A 21,167-nucleotide genomic window follows, 5' to 3' on the forward strand; every position below is an offset into this window, starting at 1 on the left:
GAGAAAGAACTGTGTTAAGCCCTAATCCTGGTCTTGGTCCTCTGAATCAAGGCTGATAAAAGGTTTCAGGCACATTTCTTCATTATGAGAAAAAGCATAACCATTATCTAGAAAAATTACCATTACGCATAAAATGCAATTGTTTATCAGTGTGTTCTTATTGTCGTGGCTGTCCCGTCTAGCTGTTATTTTCTTGTCTACTGCTTTGCTGGTGCTGTAGTAGCTCCTGGCTTGCTGCTGGGGAAGGTCTGTGTCCAGCTCACCACGATCACTCCTGGTGACTTCACTGAAGGCCTTTTCCACCCCGCTGACCTTTGTGTCCTCCGTTAGTTAATGTGCTTTGCAGAGTGGCTTCCTACCTCTCCCCCCACCACGTCCCAGCCCTGAGACTACACTGCCACCCGACACTCCTCCTGCTCCTTGCTTTATTGTGACGTGACAGGAGCACCACGGGGTGAGACACGGCAGCTGTGAGAATGCACAGCCACCCAGACAGCCGAACGAGGCTGTGACCCTCAGAGCACGGAGAAGCACACGGGATGCCTTTGTAAATGCTTCTGTTAAAACGCCCTAAAATTCTTCTCAGCATCTGTGGCGATAGCTCAGTAGTCACCTGGCCCTGGACCATGGTGCGTGATGGCCGTGGGCCTTTCACCTCACACTGGCCTGCAGAATGCCGTGAAGGATTCTCTGTACTGATTAGCTTTTTATATCAAACAGAATATTGATCTTAGTAAAACAGTGTATTGTTAAAATAATTAGGCAATTGTTGTCAGTAACCAAAGGAAACAAAATATGCCAATGTAGTGTATCAGCTTAAAAATGAACAAGAAAACCTTAAAGCCCAGGTCTTAGATTATCACAGAGCATTAGAACTGAAAGTGTTTTAAAGACGGTGCAATTCACCCTGCTTTTCATACAAATATGCTCAGAAATATAAAGGGAAATCTCATGATAAACTGTTCACATCCTAGTGTCCTCTTACTCTCAGTCCCTTGTGACAGTCCATCTCCTGTTCAAAGAGACAGAAAACAGCTGCACAATGCCCTGACAAGAAAAGCAGGCACTTGAGGAACAGGGAGTCGGCCAGGCTCTCTCTCAGAGACCATGCATGCAGCAAGCCCGGGGTTTCTAGGGCGAGCCTCTATGGCATGAGGGCTTTCTACAGTGGCTTTTTCTATGAATGTGGTACCAAGGAATCAAACCCAGGTCTTCGTGCATGCTAGGCAAGCACCCTACCACCAGACCACACTCCTGGCCCCCCTTAAAGTATTAAGTGGCACAGGATTTTATTTTTAGGGTGATGTGCAGAGAGGCTGGTTACTAAGGCCACTGCAGAGAGGCTGGTTACTAAGGCCACCCCAATGGTAAAAGGTGAATGAGAAATGTGCACTTTTCTCTCTCTCTCTCTCTCTCTCTCTCTCTCTCTCTCTCTCTCTCTCTCTCTCTCTCTCTCTCTCTCTCTCTCTCTGTGTCTCTGTCTCTGTCTCTCTCTCTCTGTCTCTCTCTCCCTCCCCCGCCCTGAAGAGAAGACAGCATGTCATGCTGGGCTGGGAGGAGGCCTATGTGCTGCTGCCTGGGACCAGGCGCTGCCAGCTTCTCTGTCCTGCTCTGGGGTCACACACAGGCCCGGGCACCAGGATCTGAGGTCACCAGCCCCCGGGGTTCTCCAGCGTGGAGAGGCCCCTCAGGAAGTCTTTGTGCTGGTTTCCCAGTCAAGTTGTCATTGTTATAAAACTTGAGGAGCAAAGTTTCAACAGGCAATACTGGATGACTCGCGCATAGTTTACAGAATACTTAGAACCGTGTCCGTTTTCAATGGACATGTTTGAGAACTACATACAGTGTGTCATTCATTCTCTGTAAAAGCATGTACACAGAGTGAGAACTGGAATCGCATTATGTTGATAACTGCCATTTCTTTTTGTTACTCCTGTTCCCAGTACCAAGACACAAACATGCAGGGAGTGGTGTATGAGCTGAACAGCTACATCGAGCAGCGTCTGGACACGGGGGGCGACAACCAAGTGCTCCTGTACGAGCTCAGCAGCATCATCAAGATCGGTAAGCCGTGCCCAGCGGGTTGGCCAGCCAGGCCGGGGCCAGCTCCGCACCTTACCTGCACCCAGAGGCAGGCAGACCACCTTCCCTCACTGCCCCAGCCGGGCAGCCACGAGGAAAGAGGAGAGCAGAGCCATCAAACCTGAAGGTCCCTCAAGGCCCCAGCTCAGATCCGAGGCCTCCATGGAATGTTCTTGCTCCTTTCTTTTTCATTTTCAAGTAAATCATGTTATTTACAGGAAACCATCACTGTCAAGGGAAATGAACATATTAGACATTGGGGGAAGGTACGGTTATATTTTGAGTAGAATGGGGAACGATAGATCAGAAAAGTAAGTTTGAAGAAGATGTATTCTTAGGACTTTCATTTTTTTTCCAGAATACAATTGAGTTTTTGTGTCTTCTTCAAATACAAAAAATCTGGATATATTTAATATCTATTACTTAACTCTTTGTTGGGTGCTTTTCAATATGTACTTTAATACATAGTTAACTGCTCTTTGTGCGTCCATGTGTATGAACATAGTGTACAAGAACTCACTCGTGAGCTAGCTCCTGTGACTAGCACCATTGCGGAGGCTCTCAGTATTTCACCCAAAGACATGTGGAGAAGGGGTTTAAGTAGGGGTGAAATGTAGGCCATTCTTCTAGGACTATGTTGTTTGTTGCTATGGTATTTACCTTCAGATGACCCTGAAGGGGTGTGTGTGTGTGTGTGTGTGTGTGTGTGTGTGTGTGTGTGTGTGTTACGTTGTTTTTTAACAGCACTATAGTTTGAAATCAAGACCTCAGATGTGGTGTGCTGGCTTTCTGCCACTTGAGCCACGCCCACGGCCCTATTTTGCCCTTTTATTTAGCTTTAGATAGTGTCTCTTGCTTTCTGCTGGAGTTGGCTCACAAGTAGCTGGGATGCGAGCGTGAGCCGTGGCACCTGACTTCCGAACAGTTTGGGGACAAGTTGAATTCTGCTCTCTTACGTGGCTGGTTGACCAGTGCTTCTTTTAGTTATTCTGTAGTAGTATCATTACACAAGGCATATTTTAATACCACAAACATTGAACAGAATTTCCTAGTTAAAGGCTGACGAGTGTATTGTCACATAGCATGTTGGCGGATGCAGCGTGTAGGCCATGAGGGACACCTGTGGAGGGTGGCCAGGGGAGCCCACCAGGAAAGCCATGAGTGACCTTGTTCTTTATTGAATGACCATTGCTTATGTGACCCATCTAATTCAAAAGGCTCGTGTCTGACTCTCACCATAGAGAAATCATACATGTTATATTCTTCCATTGAGATTAGTTTCTTCCTTTTTTTTTTTTTATTACTTTGGCAGCCACAAAAGCTGATGGATTTGCACTGTATTTCCTTGGAGAATGCAATAATGTAAGTATCTCTGCTCAGATTTCTGTACTCTAGATAAGAAATTGCAATAGGTCTTCATCAGTCCTGATTGTGTTATAAATAATAGATATGTCCTAATTAAGTACTGTAAGCTTATTTTTATTTCTTCCTCTCCCTTCCCTCTCCTTCCTTTTCTTTCCCTTCTCCTTCCTCCCTTTTATCTTCCTGTCTTGGGGTTGTCGTGTGGTTTTTTGTTTCTCTTTCATGCTGGGGAATGAACTCAGGGCTTGCACCTAGCCATGCCCTGTATTTGCTTCTGTATGTGATTGAGTTCCAGGCGGGCATTACAGCAACATGGAAACATAAGGTCTTGGAGTCTGGCTTGGTTTTGCTTTGGTTTGTATATCCTAAATCACGGTAGTACTTCTAGATTTGTGGTGTTTGGTACAGGAATTTCAGTACTTTTGGGCTGGCGTGCGATACAGAGCCTGCGCTTGTTCCAAGCACCATACACAGTTTAATAAAGTGATTCTGTAGTTTTAGAAGACAGCTCTGGGCCGGATTCCCTGGATGCAGAGCCCAGAGTGCCTGTGTCTGGGCTGTGGGCTCCCGGCTCTGCACTTGAGGCGTGGTCCCATCTAGCATCCCATCACATTCAATCACTGCAGCTGATAAAAACTCAGGCAGTGTTCCAGCATGATCTTTGCAAATAACATTTTCATTCAGAGCATAAAGCTCATTTATAGATTTATTTGCCATCTACTGTGTTAGACAATGCACTTGAGATTTTGGGATATATTCTCACAATAGAATAACTATATTCTTTGAGTAATCAAAATGTGTTATGTTGATGTTATTTACCCCGTTAATAGAAATGGAGGAAAAAGTGTTCAGAGACATCTGATTTTAGTCTTGAGTAAAACAGTAATACAAATAGTAAAATAAATTAATCATATTAATTAGTTAAGATATTAAAATATTTGTGATCATGGGTTGCCAGTTATTAATTTTATTTTTAATTTTTATCATATTAAGTGAAATAAGCCAGACCTAAAGGAACATAGGCTCAATGGTTTCCCTCATTTGTAATAATTAGTTCACATCTAGAACTGTCCTAGCAGAAGATTACAATAGCGTAAAACCTAGGTACATAAGGTCATATAGAATGAGACTAAATGAAAGGATCTTTAGGATATGGAAACGAGATTTATCTTGTGTGATTGTTATTCTCAATGTACTATGTTATTTTTCTTCTTTTTTGTTGCCCTTTGGTTAATCTCATGTTGTTACTATATCTGACTTTGTTACCTGGCATATTGTACATACATTTATTTGTTTATTTGAAATAGGAAAGCGAAGGGGGAAAACAAGATGATTGGGAGGGGTGGGCAGGAGGGAAATAGGGACAGAAACATGAGAAGGGTATCAGTGTGTGAGAAGTAATACACCAACCATCTGGCAAATATAACTATAACTCCTCTATATATTACAATAAAAATAATTTTAAAAAATAAGTCAAAAATCTTTGGAAAAGATTTTAAAAAGATATTAAAATATTTAGCATCAGCTCATGCAGCACGCTCTTGGCACTGCAGCACAGCAGGACTTCAGTCTCTGCCCCACTGAGACTTAGCTCGTCACTGTGGAGAGAGAATGTTGGATTGTACAAGGACATCCGAAGATAATACAAAGGAACTATTTGCTAAAAAGAAAACTAATGATCCAAAGAGAGCAAACATAGTCATACATATATGATGATTATGAAGTATAGTGAAAATGACCAATTATAAGGGCGCCTTTTCACTAATAGACGTGGACATAGATGGCCAGGTCCCAGGGCCACATGCCTCGCTCTGTAGTAGAAACCATAGAAGGACGTCTACTTTCCCAGGCGCGAGGTGAGCGTAGCATTAAGTGATGGCCTCTAAGAGCCCCGTAGGACATTTACTGAGCAGATTGCTTTTGAGTGCCAGCTGGGCTGGGACAGAGAGGCAGCAGGCAACCCACAGAGCCTCCCCCCTCCCCGGCAAGGATGCCTCTGAAGGCAGGAAGCTCCCCAGGAAGGAGGTTAGCTTCATAAACCATGTGGTTCTGATTCACCACTGGATGCTGTGTGATTTGGGCAAGACTCGTAAACTTTCTAAACCCTGATCTACCCTCCTCCAGGGCTCCAGTGTTGTGTAATAAATGCTGTGCATTCCACGTGCCATTTGCCATTGTGCTAGTGTCAGAGGAATGGGCTAAGCTGCGGAGCAGGCAAGGGCCCTGCTGGAGAGGCCCTGCAGCGGTGAGCGGCCACCCCGCGCGGAGCTGGGGCACTGTCCAGAGGTGTCTCCTGAGGTGTCTCCTCGGCCCCTGGGTAGCTGGCAGGAAGAAGTGTTAGGAGGAAGCCATGGGTCAGGAGCAGTGTTTCTGGTTCTTGGACTAAAGCAAGACCTAGACCAGGTGCTTTTGAGATGTTTGCTGGCAAAAAGGTTCCTGTGGTTGAATTTTTGCTTCATGCATTTTTTTAGTGTCTTTGTTCATTTTATTCATTCATACTTAGCCACACATTCAAAATAACATTTCACATAGCACTTTTCTTGGGTTGTCAATCAGAATTTGTTCGTAAACGTTAATTATACTTAAATTTTGATTCACAGTAGGCCACTAACAGGCATAAGTTAAGAGACTGGTAAGTCAGTTCGTTTTTATTTGTAAACAGGAAAGGCTGCATGGCTGTAGAATCCTCAACTCATAGCCGTGCAGAGACCTTCCCGCAGGCAGGCATTCTGTGTGCAGCCAGGTGTGTGGTGCAGGTACACACCTGCCCACCTTCCCGGCCACGCCTCCCCCGGTGCTCCTGGCCTGGTCCGTGCTGTCCTCCCAGGCAGCCGTGCCCCGTCTGTCCTCACAGACAGCACACATCTCCCCTCCACATTCTGGATTCTGTGTGACTCCAGAGCTGTGAAGAAGGTGTTTTAAGAAGTTGATCCCTTGGGGTACCCCGTGGAAGAGGCGGTTTTGTCTTGGCTCCTGTGAAAGCTGCCTGGAAATACTGCTTGTTTGCCGTGAAATCCTCCACCCTCCGTTTCCTCACTCTCCGGGGCCACCTCGTGGCCTGTGAGGAAATGAACCGGAAGCCCAATTCATACACGTTCTTAGAAACAGTTCCAGGCTCCTGTTGAGTGACGGAGAATAAAAACACAGTGTGTGAGAAACAAGTGCTTCGGTGACAGACGAAGCCAGGTCACTTGACTTGTGTCTGCAGGGAGCCTGGCTGAGCACGTGGGGGATCTCAGGGTCCATCTTGAGTTTGTGGTGTCATTGCAGAGCACTGCCTCATGGGAGTGGCTAGCTTTTCCGTCTGTGGATAAGGCAGGGTTCCCGGGTCAGTCCAGGGCTGTGGCCCAGGACACCCCTAAAGCATGCTCTCTTCTTCCTCCTAGAGTCTGTGTGTCTTCACGCCCCCCGGGATGAAGGAAGGCCAGCCCCGACTCATCCCCGCCGGGCCCATCACCCAGGGTACCACCATCTCTGCCTACGTGGCCAAGTCCAGGAAGACGCTGCTTGTGGAGGACATTCTCGGGGTGAGGACTTCAGCTTTAGCCTGAAGAAGGACGAGTTGTTTCAACCAGAGTTCACGCAGTTCCTAAGATGAGAGCTTTCAAACAAAGTATAGTGGTTTTGACCAAGCACAGACATACAGACAGACAGACAGAGAGAGAGACAGACAGACAGACAGACAGACAGACAGACAGACAGACAAAAAATAAATTTGAAAAACCAAAGTTTCCGATTCTAATGCAAGTATTGTTCTGCTCCATGGGTACAGAACACCTCTCAGTCTATCCCAGGTTACCATCCATTGTGTTTAAGTCATTTTGTGATCTGTTGTTTACTTCTGTGAAGATGTATTTTCCCCAGAGCAAATGGTGCTTAAAGTGATACAGTGAAAATTTCAGATTTGATGAACAGTGTCATGTCTTTAGTAGAAACTGGGTGAGATTATGGAAAACACAAATCAAACACCCACAGTATTGGTGAGAAGAGCATGTAAGATGTCAGTTTAGGTGAGCAGTATTAATGTACACAGGTAATTTCTGAGACAGTAATCCAGCCTGCTCCAGGGAGTTTCAACCTGTGTGTGTGTGACCCCATATTCATACAGTAATTTTAGAGTTCTGACTCTGTGCATCTGAGTGTTTGAGGCTCTTCCTGGATACCAGGGGTCTGCTGTACAAACCAAAACGTGATTTCATATATGAGCTGATACTCATATTCAGGAATACATGCTCACTAAGAGCTAAATTTGAAGAATTGTTATTTCAATGCACGTGTCCGTATGGTTAAACCTAGAAATGTGTATTAGTGATCATGTAAACAACACAATTACTGTTTTCTATTTAGCATTCTGCCAGCATGCACATGAGTGAGCCAGCCCCTGCCCCAGATTCTGCTGGTGTCTTACAGCAGCCATGTACCATTCTCTCTGAGTCTAAGGACTGAGCCTTCTGTGGATGGGGTGAAGCTGCAGGCCTTCCCGTGAGGCTGAGGTCAGCTGGCATCAGCTAGGTCCTGTCTGTTCTCGAGTGGCCTCAGTCATGGAGGACCATGGAGGACCTCCATCGGGTCAGCCTGGCACACTCCTGTGGTAGCCAGAATCCAAGAGAGAAAAAGGAACATGTGTTTTTAAGCCTCCGCTCACATCACATTTACTGTCCTTCCTTTAAATGCAAGATCACAGGTCTGGCGTTGGAGTGCCCTGAGCGGGGTGGCCTGGCCCAGGGCCTGGAGCCGGCAGACCGTCTCTGGGCGTACAGTGCCCACATGGCATGAGGTGTCGTGACAAGGTGTTGAGATGTCAAAAGGGACAAGTGCGCACAAGTTTACACATATGAGGAATTTTCTCCATAAAAGTGCTAGAGTCGGAAACCCGCGTTTTAAGGGCTTTTTTTTACTTTTTGCCAGTAATTATATAATTTTGAAATCAGGTACTAGTTACACTGTAGAAAAAAGAAAGAACATGACATATATATTCTAACTTGAAAATATTCTTTTGTGCATGCAGATTTCTAAAGATCCATAATTACAAACAGATTTTTTTTACTATTCTTGATTGATAAAAAGTTCTAAGTTGTGGCTAATAATACCTTCCTATAGCCAGTACAAATTGAACAACAGAAGGGGAATTTTGATAGTAAGTCAGTCCATTTCTCTCTGTTTCCCTTCAGTGATTTTGCTAAGGAATAAAATGATTAAAGTAAAAAAATAATTTCTGTTCATATGCTAAATAACTGATAATTATCAGACAATTTCAGGGCTTACATACTTACACGGGCCTTTGCAGTTCAGTTACAATGCTGTTTGTTACTGGCATATCCTTTTGCATTACTCTAACCTTGAAAATAGAAGAAGAAGAAATGTTTATAAATAGATTTTCTCTATTTGGAGTGATTTATATTATCTCATTATGCCCGTGAAGCCTGAGGACAGTCTGGCTAGGAAGATAAATGAATAAATATCAGCTTTTATGACGATTTTATTATTATTACACAAAACGAACATGCACATTCACTCATCAGGTTTTGTCCTTTTCAAGGATAAAAACCATGAAAGTAATGCTGAATATAGGTTTCATATTGCTGACAATATGCATTTAAGTAAGATTTAGTGTGCCCATCCCCACTCACTTTTCTTTTGAAGAAGACTACTCGTTGTTGATTACAAGTATCGTGTGCGTTCTGAAGGAAGTTAGAGCTGTCACATGATGCTGTGTCTTCCTGCGGGCAGAGAAGGCTTGAAAGGACCAGAGGGGAGCTGACTCTTCCCGAGGCACGGGGCCTCCGAGAGGAGTTCAGTGGAGGCCTCCCGTGGGCTCTGCCTTGGCTGCGCCTTGCCTCCCACATACACTACCCCAGCTCCTTTCCTTGGTTGAGCTGACACCCAGCGTAGCGTGGGAAGGGGAGGCATTTGCGCAGGAACTTGGGCATTGTGGGAAGGAGAAGGATTTGAGCAGAGCCCCAGGCACTGTGCTTTCTTCCCGACTGCTCCCCTTTCTTCCCACCATCCCGTTCTGATTGTGTCTTCCCTGACACGTTTCAGGATGAACGATTTCCAAGAGGTACCGGGCTGGAGTCGGGAACTCGGATCCAGTCTGTTCTTTGTTTACCGATCGTCACTGCCATCGGGGACTTGATTGGCATTCTGGAGCTGTACCGGCACTGGGGCAAGGAGGCCTTCTGCCTCAGTCACCAGGAGGTGAGCTTCTCCACTGCCACCCGTGACACCAGTCACACCAGTGGACCTCGGAGCGTGTGACACTGAGACCAGTGATTTCTTAGAAAGTGCCTCTTTTCTCAAGGTTGCTTATAGAGGGAGCCGATTAATTAGTAACCTAGCCTCCTTTCTGTAAGAAAACATATGGACAGTAAAGAAAGCAGTGTGGTAGCTTTGAGGCGTCTATATTCCGGTTGTCATCATGGCTTCTTAAACACGTCCTTTCCCTAGCCTGAATGTCAAAATACACCAGTTACCGGTGTCGGCACTCTGGGAAAGCAAGGCTTTGTTCACGAGTGGAAATGGTGCAGGCTCGTGGATACAGAGCCCAAGAGGACCTAGTGCCGTGTGTGTCACACCATCCGAGCAGCTTCTTGCAGCATCCTGGCCCCACCTGCTCTCTGAAGCCCCCAGCCTCTGCTGTTCCTGCTGTCCCTTCTTCCCTCACCACCTTACAGATGCATGGAGGCATGGAGGCCCTGGTTCCCTGCTGTGTGGGGCCTGGCTCTTCCCTCTCACCTCCGCCTCCGGAGTTGTGCCTTTCATGAGGCTGTCAAGTGCACTTTTGCACACACATACTCTGTCCTGTGCCTTTTCACGGTGGCCCATGTCACTGCCCCACATAGCACACGCGGCCAGCTTGACCCCACTCTCTCCCCACAGGATACAGGCAGGGACCCAGGCTTCTGGCAGTGGTGTCACTGCTCTGTCTCCAGCACTTAGAATACAGTGCCTGGTTGCTAGCTAATATTTGTTAAATGCATGGTAAATAATAAAGCTGGATAGCTGCCAGATGAGTTTCGTACCTCAGAAATACATCATTTTACAGGAGGCACTACAGACCTTCTAAACAGGCTTTTTGTTAAACTTAAAAGTATTCATCTTAGTTCAAACAGGAGCACTAAGCTCCATTAATGAGAAGAGGAAATGTAGGGGGGGAAAAACAAGTGCGTTGTGATTTGACACACTTAGTGTTCTGTAAATTTTTGAAACTCAAACCCCTTGGAAAAGTCTTCATTTGGGGATGTATTGTGTAACTACTAAATGCTTTTTTGTGTACACATGTTGGTATGTCTTCTTGCTTTTTTTAGGTCGCAACAGCAAATCTTGCCTGGGCTTCAGTAGCAATACATCAGGTGCAGGTAGGTGTTGGGTGTTTTCACAGGGCTTCCTAAGGAAGGAGCTTCATTAACCCGACAGCGAAGAGGCATTAGCAAGTTCATCCTTTTTTCTTTTTTGTCAGTCATGGGGCTTGAACTCTGGGCCGGGGCGCTGTCCCTGAGTTCTTCAGCTCAAGGCTAGCGCTCTACCACATTGAGCCACAGCGCCTCTTCCGGTTTTCTGGTGGTGAACTGGAGATGAGTCCCACAGACTTCCCTGTCAGTGCTGACTCTGACCCTGCTCCTCAGGTCTCAGCCTCCTGAGTGGCCAGGATTACAGGCGTGAGCCACCAGTGTCCGACCATGCTTTTTTTTAGATTACAATATTTTGTTATTTCTAAAATTTTAGTTCACTGTCGTAAATAGATTCCAATGACACAATGACACATATGTATTTTAAGGGCCCGCCTCTCCTCCCCTCTCCCTTTATTCTTTCCGTGTCCCTGAAGTGTGTGTGCTGGGAGAGGTAGGGTTACAGTCTACTTTTCGTCTAGTGTGGGTAGAGGTGCTGAACATCTTGAAAGGCTGACGTGTTGGCTTGTTTGTGTGTTTGTCTTAACTCAGGGGTTCATGCTTTCATGCTATTTTCTTGGTGCTACCGCCCAAGTCATACCTCCAGTCCAAAAATGTGCTAGTTAACGGAAGGTGGAACCAATATCTGCTTTTCTACCCAAGTCGGCTTTGAACTGAGATCCTGCAAGGCTCAGTCTCCCAAGGAGCAAGGAAGCCACCAGTGCTTGGCTTATAATGTACAAATTCTTTTTAGTGAACAGTTAAGGTAGACAGACTGGGTCTGAGGGCCACATCTAATGTGTGTGAGGCCTGGGATCTGCCGTGCTTCTCAATTTTGTATTAATGCCTCAGCAGTCAAGTAGAAGTCCCAAACCTGCTGAGTTATGTAGTCATCAAGTGAAGTAATAAATAGAAGGTGCTTAAGTCAGTGTTTAGCGTACTTAAATACTCACAGATATTAATAGTCATTGATCTTATTGTGCAGTAAATCAGGCAATTGTGCTGTTCATTGAGAGAACGTGCCTTCTTCAAGTAAGTCCTCACCCATAACCACTAACAGCCATTCCTTTGCATGGCAGGTATGCAGAGGCCTTGCCAAACAGACGGAGCTCAACGACTTTCTCCTGGATGTATCCAAGTGAGTCTCATGTCTCGGGTTAGCGAAGACTATTGATCAGTGTTTAAGCTCAGGCCTTGACAGTGATAGATGGGTCCCCGCAGTGGTCAGTAACCAAAGGTGAATCTCCATTACACAAGGAACGTGGGAACATGACTTCCTCATAGTTCAGATTTTGGAGTTGTCATCACTTTATCAGTGAAAGATTCCTGGATGCATTGACAATGCTAATTTTTATTTGGACATCGACTTTGTAAATAGGATGTCTTACAGCAGGTTGAAGACACGAATTTGCTATTTTTGTAGAGAATTCTGACAGTATTAGGAGAATTCTCCTCGCTTGCTTCCCCCCGAATGCCCTCGCTGTCATTTTTAGGTAACATTATTTAGAACTCTTTTAACTTTTCTGTAGATAGCATCTCACATACCTTTTTGAGGATGTGTTCTGTTGTGTCCGCCCGGGCTGCCAGTGAAGGCAGCGGTGGATGGTCACCGGCTTCGGGTCTGCGTTGCCTTTGCTCGTCCAGCCTTCTGGAAGGCGGGCCTCCTCGTCAAACCTGCATCCTGCAGGGCCCGGGGCCATGGTGATGGTGGGTCAGGCCTTCCACCAGTTAAAGAACCCGCACGTGGGTATTCACGCTGGATTCCTGCAGGCCTGGCATGGTGTCCTCTCCTCCTGTCGCACAGCAGATTTCATAGTTACCTGTCAGCAGAGAGCCTCCGCACAAGTAACGTGTTGAGTTGCTAGTTCACATTCCACTTGTTTTTATAAATTAGAAAAGCAGAGACGCATTGATCTCTTTTGGTCATGTAAGCCATTCTTTTTTCTAACAATTAAACACAGTGTCTTCTAGAAGGTGTGACCGTATTACTTCAAAGCATATAGAAAGCAGGCTGGGAGTTTGGCCTAACAGTAGAGTGCGTGCCTAGCATGCACAAAGACCCAGTGATTCCTTGGTACCACATACATAGAAAAAAGCCAGAAGTGGTGCTGAGGCTCAAGTGGTAGAGCTCTAGCCTTGAGAAAGTCCAAGGACAGTGCTCAGGCCCTGAGCTCAAGCCCGGGACTGGCAAACAAACCAAAAAAAAAGAGCATATAGAAAGCAAAGTTGTGAACTTTGTCCAGCCAGTGTAACTTTGTTTACTTTGCAGCTGTCCTCAGGCGACACTGCGTGTCCTCCTGTTTCCCCTGCTTCCTGACACGGTGCCTTTACTGGATTATGCCCTGACGTGGGCTCTCACTCTCTGATTTCAAGCAAAAAAATTACCCTTAAAATTAATTGATTATTATTATTAATTTTCTTTTTTTGAAAATGTCATATCATATTGGCTCTAAAATTATACTATCCTATCCTTTTCGAACATGTAACAATAAAATCAATGATTAGTTTTCTTAATTGTGAGAACACTGCTAAATTTATGTGAGCCTGAACTGAAAGCTTTACATCACCAGGAGAAGCATATTGAGTGCTTTTTTTACATCTTCCTATAATATACATGTCTGCTACTTCATTTTTGGGGTGAGTGACATTTTAATAGATATACCATATACCTCTAGAACATTCATTTACACTTATAACATTTATAATAAGAGAGATAATGATGTTTAGTTTACATAGTCATTTGACATATCATTACTTGCATTCTGATAGTTCTCAAATAAATTGAATTTTTGCAATAAAACTGACTTTTAACCCTTTCCAACTTTTCAGTAACAATTTTCATTTTAATCAAATCAATCAAAATATATTATATTTGTAAGCTGCTTTATTAAATGGCAACTATTTTGTACAACCACTCAAAGATGAAGAAATAAACACAATTCTTGCCCCCACCTCCTCCCTCCCCCCAAAAAACCCCAGATTGATTAAATTAATGTGGGAGCCTGTTTTAGTACTGCATAGTGTCACTCACTGCATGTTGTGACCTTGCTATGTTTTGGTTCTGAGCAATAAATAACCATCACTAAATGCATCCTCCGGAATAGAGCCCCAATATTAAAGCAACGATACAATTTATTTGTCTAAGATGATAGTGATTGTTTCCACAGAATGATAAAGATCAGATGGTATCATTGTGGTTGTTTAAACACAGCCACAGGTAACTGATGCACACACAGGCGTGTACTGTGACCTGCCGGCGGGTCCTAACATGGTTCATGCTGCTTTCTTTCAGAACCTATTTTGATAACATAGTTGCAATAGATTCTCTACTTGAACACATAATGGTAAGTTGGCTTTTGTCTTGAAAACGATTTATTTGATCTTTAGTCTCCTGGTCCTAATGCGTGGTGTGACAGTCCATCTGAACTGGAAAACCCTTCTGAATGTGTGGACAAGGTGATGCCTCACAATCCGTTGTGGTCAGTTTGCAGTTGCTCTTGAAATTCTTGGAGGAAGGAAGTTTGAGTAGCCACATCACAGTTTGGGTTTATCTCTGCATTCCCCCTGACACGCGTTGGTGACACTAGGGGTCCCAGTCCCCTCTTCTTAATCATGAAGTTCACTCTGTTTGATCTTGGTCTTAACGATCCTCTCATGCAAGGCTGGCGGGCGCCTTGTGCAGAAAGCCACGGGAAGGAGCCATACCTGCCACTTGGCTTCGTCTGGAGGCTTTTTGTATGGGGATGGTTCCTGAGGGTCGGGTGACCTGTGGCTGGAACCAACGGTGGCTCTGACAGAAGCTTTTTTCCTTCCCATTTTTCTGATCCATTTCAAGAAGAGTAATCTTCTACGAGAAGGGCTCCTCACGGCCCACACAGCCCCCACTGCCTCTGAGGCGGTGAGCGGTGTGCTGCAGGCTGCACAGGGTTTGGGAGATGGTCCTTGTCAGTGCCGGGATGAGCTGGGACTGCCCCGCTGAAGAGCACACACCTGGCCACCCAGGACCTTAGACAGGACCAGGACTGCCCCGGAGAGATAAATGTTGTCCCCACTGTCCGAGGCCTCTCATCCGCCTTGGTCTTTCACCCAGCGCTGCCTCTCCAAAGCGCAGGTGTCTTCTCTTGGTCCTAGACGTGAAGGCTTGACGTCCACTTGGTCTCTGGCCTGAGTGGGCTGCCTGTCCAGGCTGTTGTTCTGCCGGAGCTTCCTGGAATCACGCTGTCTGCTGGGCTCCTCCCATGTGCAGGGCCTCAGGAACGCCTGCTCCAGCTCTGAGGAGGCCACCTCTCTGCCAGCATGCCCCCAGCCCTGAAAGGGGTGGCAATCTGAGAGTGGAGATAATTCCTTCCTGTTGTCTCAGTGATACCACAGACGGTTGAGGGTTTTGCTCGCTGCCTTCTCATTCCTGTCACGATATAGTGAAGGAATGGAACATTAGATACCCAGGAAGCGAGACAGCTTAAAAGGCTACCTGAAGGGGCCAGCCCCAGAGGCAGAACCGTTCTCTCTACCGTCAGGTTATTCACATGAGATTTTCTCGTTTCCTCTGGCCATAAGGTGACCCTGGCTGCTTTTTCATAAGTTGTGTCATGATCCATTCTTGCCCTCTGAGAAATAATTTCAGAGATGACCCGGATGTCTGGAGTTAACTCCAGTACAGTATTTCTGACACTGTAGCCACCGCCCAGTATGGATAGTTGGATATGTTAGGCATTAAAGAAATATTTGTTCCCAAAAATGGGAGAACAAGCCGGGGAGGTGAAATGAGTTCACAATTTGACCTTTAGAAGTAGGAAGGAATATTTGTTAGAAAGGCATGGACTGAACAGATGGCGAGTAAGAGTTCTAATGCTAGATCCATGGTTACTAGCTCTTCAGTAGTGGGACGCAGCCCAGATCCTGGCGTCTTGCCTGTCCTAACATGTAGACAGGAGGGATGGTGTTGTGAAGATCAGCGCACATACACACATACATGTGTTTGCTACATGGCAAATCTAATGACTGCCTCCACAGCACATGAAATTAATGAAGCCACCAAACTATGTCTCCCTGGAGGTTACAACTCATACGTTTCCCAGTTGCTGTTCTCAGACACCCCGTGGCCAGCGTCATGCTGGCCTTACTGTGGATAGAAGCTCAAGTCGAGCTTGTACAGGTTCTGAGGGCGCAGTGGCTGGAGCTCTTCAGCAGTGAGGCCGTTAAGCTGCTCGGCAACGGAGACATTCCAGCGTGCGGCACACACAGCGTGTGGGTGCATCCCCACGGCTGCCTCATTCCTGTCAGTGTCTGCTAAGCCTAGCACAGGATTCATATATAATACGTGTCCTTTCCTGTGCCTATATATTTATGTAGGTACAGTGCCAGGATCCGCCCTGCTCAAGTGTAGAATAGCGGGAAGTGAGGACCACATGTGCTCCTGGAAATGCCGTGAGCTTCTCAGTGCTCACTGCTGTCTTCTCATCTGTCTTTAGATATATGCAAAAAACCTGGTGAACGCCGATCGCTGTGCCCTTTTCCAAGTGGACCATAAAAACAAGGAGTTGTATTCAGACCTTTTTGATATTGGAGAGGAAAGGGAAGGGAAGCCCGTCTTCAAGAAGACCAAAGAGATCAGGTACAGCCGGCGTGCAGTGTCGTGGGCTGTGCCGCCGAGGCGCAGGCGCTGTTCCCGCTTCTCTGTGCCTCCGCAGGGGTGCTGACAAGGCTTGTCATACTGTGGTATCATTCCCACCAGGACCCGCCTCCTGAAGGTAGTGCTTCTGGGAATGACATTGCAGTGCCAGCGAAACCGCGCCTAGGAAGCGTTAGCGTCACTCCTGGAAATGCCGTCTTCCGGAGGCGGTCCTTTTGGAAATCATGTTGGAAAAACTTACTAGTGCTCCCAGGTAGGTAAAGGTGCTCGCCTGGAGCCTGCAGGCTTCCCGTGTGAGGAGCAGGGTGCACGGAGCCAGCTGGCTCCCTGCCTCTTCCCAGCCTGGACAGCTGCCTCAGGGTCCAGATAGGAGAGGAACGCCACCCAGAGCCTTCGATGACAGCATTGATGACGTTCTGTAGCTGACCGCAGCAGACTGAGTCAGTGTGCAAAAGTCCCTTTGCTCAAGTGGCAGCTCTGGTCACTTGGTATGACAGACTGTGGAGGCGTGGTGGCCCATCTGGAAACCTGCAAGGACCGCTACCTACCATGCTGTCACATCCCGCTTAGCACGGTCGCCCCAAGCCCTCCAAAACACCTGCTTCCCTTTACGCTGCTATGTAGCACCATGCGGGATTCCCGGTACAGCGCTTCCACATTGAGAATTCTTGCTAAACAGGATGGCTTATGCCTGGAACCCTCTCTGTTCCCAAAGCTGAGACCAGGAGGGCCTGCTCTGGGGCCAGCTCACGCCCAAAGCCCACAAAGGGTCATCTCAACAGATGCATCTGTCCGAGCTAGGCAGGAGGCTAAGTTCAGCACGACCTAATTCCAGGCCAGCGTAGGCAAAAACCTACAAGACCTCATCTCAGCAGCGAAAGCTGCCTATTATCTCAGCCATGACAGCCACATGAACAGAAGATCAGAGTCCCGGCTGGCCTGAACAAAAAGCAAGATGCCATGTCCAAACAGCCAGAGCCCACAGGGCTGGTCGTGTGGCTCAAGTGGTGGAGTGCTGGCCCAACAAGCTTAAAGCCCTGAGACCAAACCCCAGAACCACAGCAGAACAACAAGCATCGCTGTTCACCTGGACACTCTGCCCAGGGAGGCGTTAATGTGGAGATAGATAGATAGATAGATAGATAGATAGATAGATAGATAGATAGAGTGAGGCTGACAGGCATTTCCAGGTGTCTGTAAGGTCACAGGTCTGTATGTCATACTACAACACCTCGAATGTGGGCACAGCATGAGTGTCTGAGGCTTGAAATTTTGTTCATATTGTTTATATCAAACTATGTCAGACTGCACATAGTTACTTAAAGTGATGTCTCTTGTTTGCTGTTTGTTTCCTAACACTCCTATTATTGATTTCATTTAAAAAAAATAATGACTTGAAGCATGTATTGAGAATCATGAGAAAGACAGCTAAGGGAACATGGTTACTATGAGATGACTGTCTAAAAGCCTCCTGTAGGCTTCCGTGTGGCTTAGATAACAAAGCACAGAGGGGCAGTGAAAGTTCCCATGCAGACTGCTCTCAGACCGCAGCAGAGAGCCTCATGCGCTGCGCCTGTGGTCTGATTGCCGTCGCTTGTCCCAGGCTCAGGGCAGGCAGCCAGGAGCACAAACGTCTTGAGGTTTATGCAATGCTTGGTCCACTTACTGATGTTTTACTGCTACTTCGTAGAAATTATCTTTTAAGTTTTCTTGATAATTCTTAGGATAAAGCCTCTTTTCTGTATTCTGTAATACTGAAAAGTTAATACCATGAAGAGTAGCTTAAACTGTTAGAAAATCATAGATCTCGTGAGTTCTAGAAATGTTAACTAAAATTTGAAATTATTGCATGCATGGTAATAATATAGCAGTGAGAAAATATTTATAAATGTGAGAATGTATTTACAGAAGAAATATACTGATATTGGATATCCAAAGTACAATTAATTCAGATGCCAGTGGCTCACGTCTTAATCCTCCCTACATAGGAGGCTGAGGTCTGACAGTCGTAATTTGCAGGCAGCCTGGGCAGACAAGTCTGCCAGACTCCTATGGCCAATTAACCAGGATAAGGCTGGCAGTAGAGTCAAGGCTTGAAGAGGGAGAGTGCCAGCTGTGAGCAGAAGAGCTGAGAGAGCACTGGAGACTGGAAGTTCAAGCCCTAGTACTGGCACTAAAATAAAATGTAAAGATGTAATACATATGTATAATTAGTTAATGGTTATATTGTGTTTTAAAGTTAAACAAATTAAGGAAGCAGAATCTTTCCACACTCTTGTTTATGTTGTAAACAGCATGAACTTCTCAGTCTTGCGTCTGCAGGTCAGATGCAGCCGCAGCACGTGAATGTGTACGGCAGCACCTCAGGGGTGTGCATAGAGTTGTGGTGTTGATTGTGCCCTGAAGCTCAGGCCTCAGCTCACACCTCACTGAGAACCCATGACTGATATTTACAGTGAAGTGAATCACAAACTCTGAGACATCTTGCCAATGGAAATTATTATTATTGGCTAGTGCTGGGCATAGTTTACTTTTTCAATTCTAGTGTGTCATCCAATTATTCTCTAGAACCAAGTTTTAGGATTATATCTTAAAACAGTTACACCTTAAAACAAAGTTTCATAAATGACCACTGTGTGATGTTTATCTGTCTTAATAGTACATTGTTTATAACATGATTTAGGATATATAACTAAAATTAATATGTGCATTTAAAGTAAATAAGACTTCTGGGTTTGGTGGTCGATGTTTGAGTTGGTGCATCTCTCTCTTTACCCCTGCAGGTTTTCAATCGAGAAAGGAATTGCTGGACAAGTAGCTCGGACAGGGGAGGTCCTGAACATCCCGGATGCCTACGCAGACCCACGTTTCAACAGGTACGGGAGGCGCTGCCTGGGCTATCCTCCCTCCACCCCGCTCTGCCCCAGGCGCACCTCCAGGAAGGGGCCCAGCTTTCCACTTCCCTGCTTACCTCCTGCTTGGTCTGCTTCTGCACACCAGCGGTCCTGTCAGCAGCCATCCGTGCGGAGGTGTACAAAACATAACCCTGAGCTAGCAGGAAGTACCGACAGCCAGCTGTGGGCATTCCCAGAGTTAGGGAGCAGCACAGGGGCTTCAGCGGATGGGATCCTTGTGGTGCTTCTTCATCTGTGGTACCATGTTAGGGTTCCTCGTCAAATTATATGCTGAAAGTCTGAACACAGTGTGGAAAGCATGTCTTTTGAGTTATGCAGTTACTAGCTCAGGGATACCTGTTGAATTATGTAGCTCCCCTCAGTCTCAGTTTCCCAAATTAGGGTAGCAATGCCTAAAAGTTTTGAAAGCTGCCTGACATGAAGTAGGAGTCCATTAAGCCATAACTTTTTTTTTTGTCGGTTGTGGGGCTTGAACTCAGGGCCTGGGTGCTGTCCCTGAGCCTTTTTGTGCTTAAGACTACCACCCCACCACTTCAGACAGAGTGACAGTTGAAGTTTTTTAGTGGTTCACTGGAGATAAGAGTCTCACCGGGTCTTCTCTGCCCAGGCTGGCTTTGAACCATGATCCTCAGATTTCAGCCTCCTGAGTAGCTAAGCTTACAGGCTTCAGCTACCAGAGCCCAGCTAAACCATAGCTTTTATTGGCTATTATTAAAGTTAGATGATAAGGCAATGAATAAAAACTTTTTAGTTCATTTTGACTTTCTTTGGAGAGCTAGTAACCAAACTATATAATCTATGTTTAGTAAAACGTAGAGATGAAAAATTGCAAGATGAGTGCCATGATTATTAGAGAATGTTATTTCATATATTTTGTCAACAATGCTTAGTAATTACATACATTTGACTTGTTTTGAGAAAAAATATGTAAACAAATGGAAGTTTTTATCAGGTAATTAATTGACCAGCATCAAATATGCCTAATATGTATATGAGTACAGGTATGGTCTAGTAAGATATTTTTATCAATTAATAAGTGATTCTAAAATTTTAATTTTCTCCAACAGACTTAGCATTTCACTACTTAGTGAAAATAATGTAAATGTTCTTTTTTCATATTTTTATTATAATTAATAGAAGGGTTACATTATATTAATAAGATAGAGGGTACATTTCCTTATATACATTGATACTATTTCATGTAAATGTTCTTATAGTAAGATTATTATGTAAAATATATGATTCAGACTATTAAGAAAATGAAAGGGCAAGCTGTAGATTGGAAGAAAACTTTTGCAAAATATATACATGATAAAATGTCTATAATATATAAAAAATTTTCAGCATTATTAAGATATCCAATTGAGCTAAAAGAGTAGATTTTAACAGACAGTTTACAAACGAAGATTTAAACAGACATTGCACAAAGAAAATGTATGTAAACCTGTTAAACACATGGACAAGGTAAGGATGACTTCACTGTTACCCAGCGTGAATGACTGAGAGTTTCAAAATTGGCATCGGCAAGGATGTAGGGAAATGGGTACAGAGGTTGCAGTCCAAGCCCTAGGAAGACAACTGAGCAGCTTCTGGAGAATCCAGCCATTCCTGTCTCCGTGGCCCCTCCCTCTGCGCCGTGCAGGTCTTCAGAGGAGGGTGGCTTACCACAGACAGCGCCTGGTGTGAACAAACACTGTTGTCCACCCGTAGTGACCAGACACACTTCCACTAGGTAGAGAGACCACTGTCAGGACTGCCACAGACCCAATGACAGATCTTTATCACAGC

The 21,167-nt window shown here is 45.5% G+C and overlaps 1 protein-coding gene across 1 annotated transcript in view; it reads left to right on the forward strand.

Annotated features, from left to right (window-relative positions):
* Positions 1-21,167, forward strand: part of Pde10a (phosphodiesterase 10A) — a 145,892-nt gene that overhangs the window by 99,682 nt on the left and 25,043 nt on the right. Inside the window, exons 4-12 of the mRNA XM_090337849.1 lie at positions 1,944-2,064; positions 3,395-3,444; positions 6,831-6,971; positions 9,487-9,642; positions 10,752-10,802; positions 11,912-11,970; positions 14,125-14,176; positions 16,304-16,446; positions 19,248-19,340. Coding sequence (XP_090193975.1) covers positions 1,944-2,064; positions 3,395-3,444; positions 6,831-6,971; positions 9,487-9,642; positions 10,752-10,802; positions 11,912-11,970; positions 14,125-14,176; positions 16,304-16,446; positions 19,248-19,340 — 866 coding nt within the window. The remainder of the gene's footprint in view (positions 1-1,943; positions 2,065-3,394; positions 3,445-6,830; positions 6,972-9,486; positions 9,643-10,751; positions 10,803-11,911; positions 11,971-14,124; positions 14,177-16,303; positions 16,447-19,247; positions 19,341-21,167) is intronic.

This window comes from Megascapheus bottae, chromosome 8 (genome assembly GCF_031878675.1).
Source record: "Megascapheus bottae isolate mThoBot1 chromosome 8, mThoBot2.hap1, whole genome shotgun sequence".
NCBI lineage: Eukaryota > Metazoa > Chordata > Mammalia > Rodentia > Geomyidae > Megascapheus > Megascapheus bottae.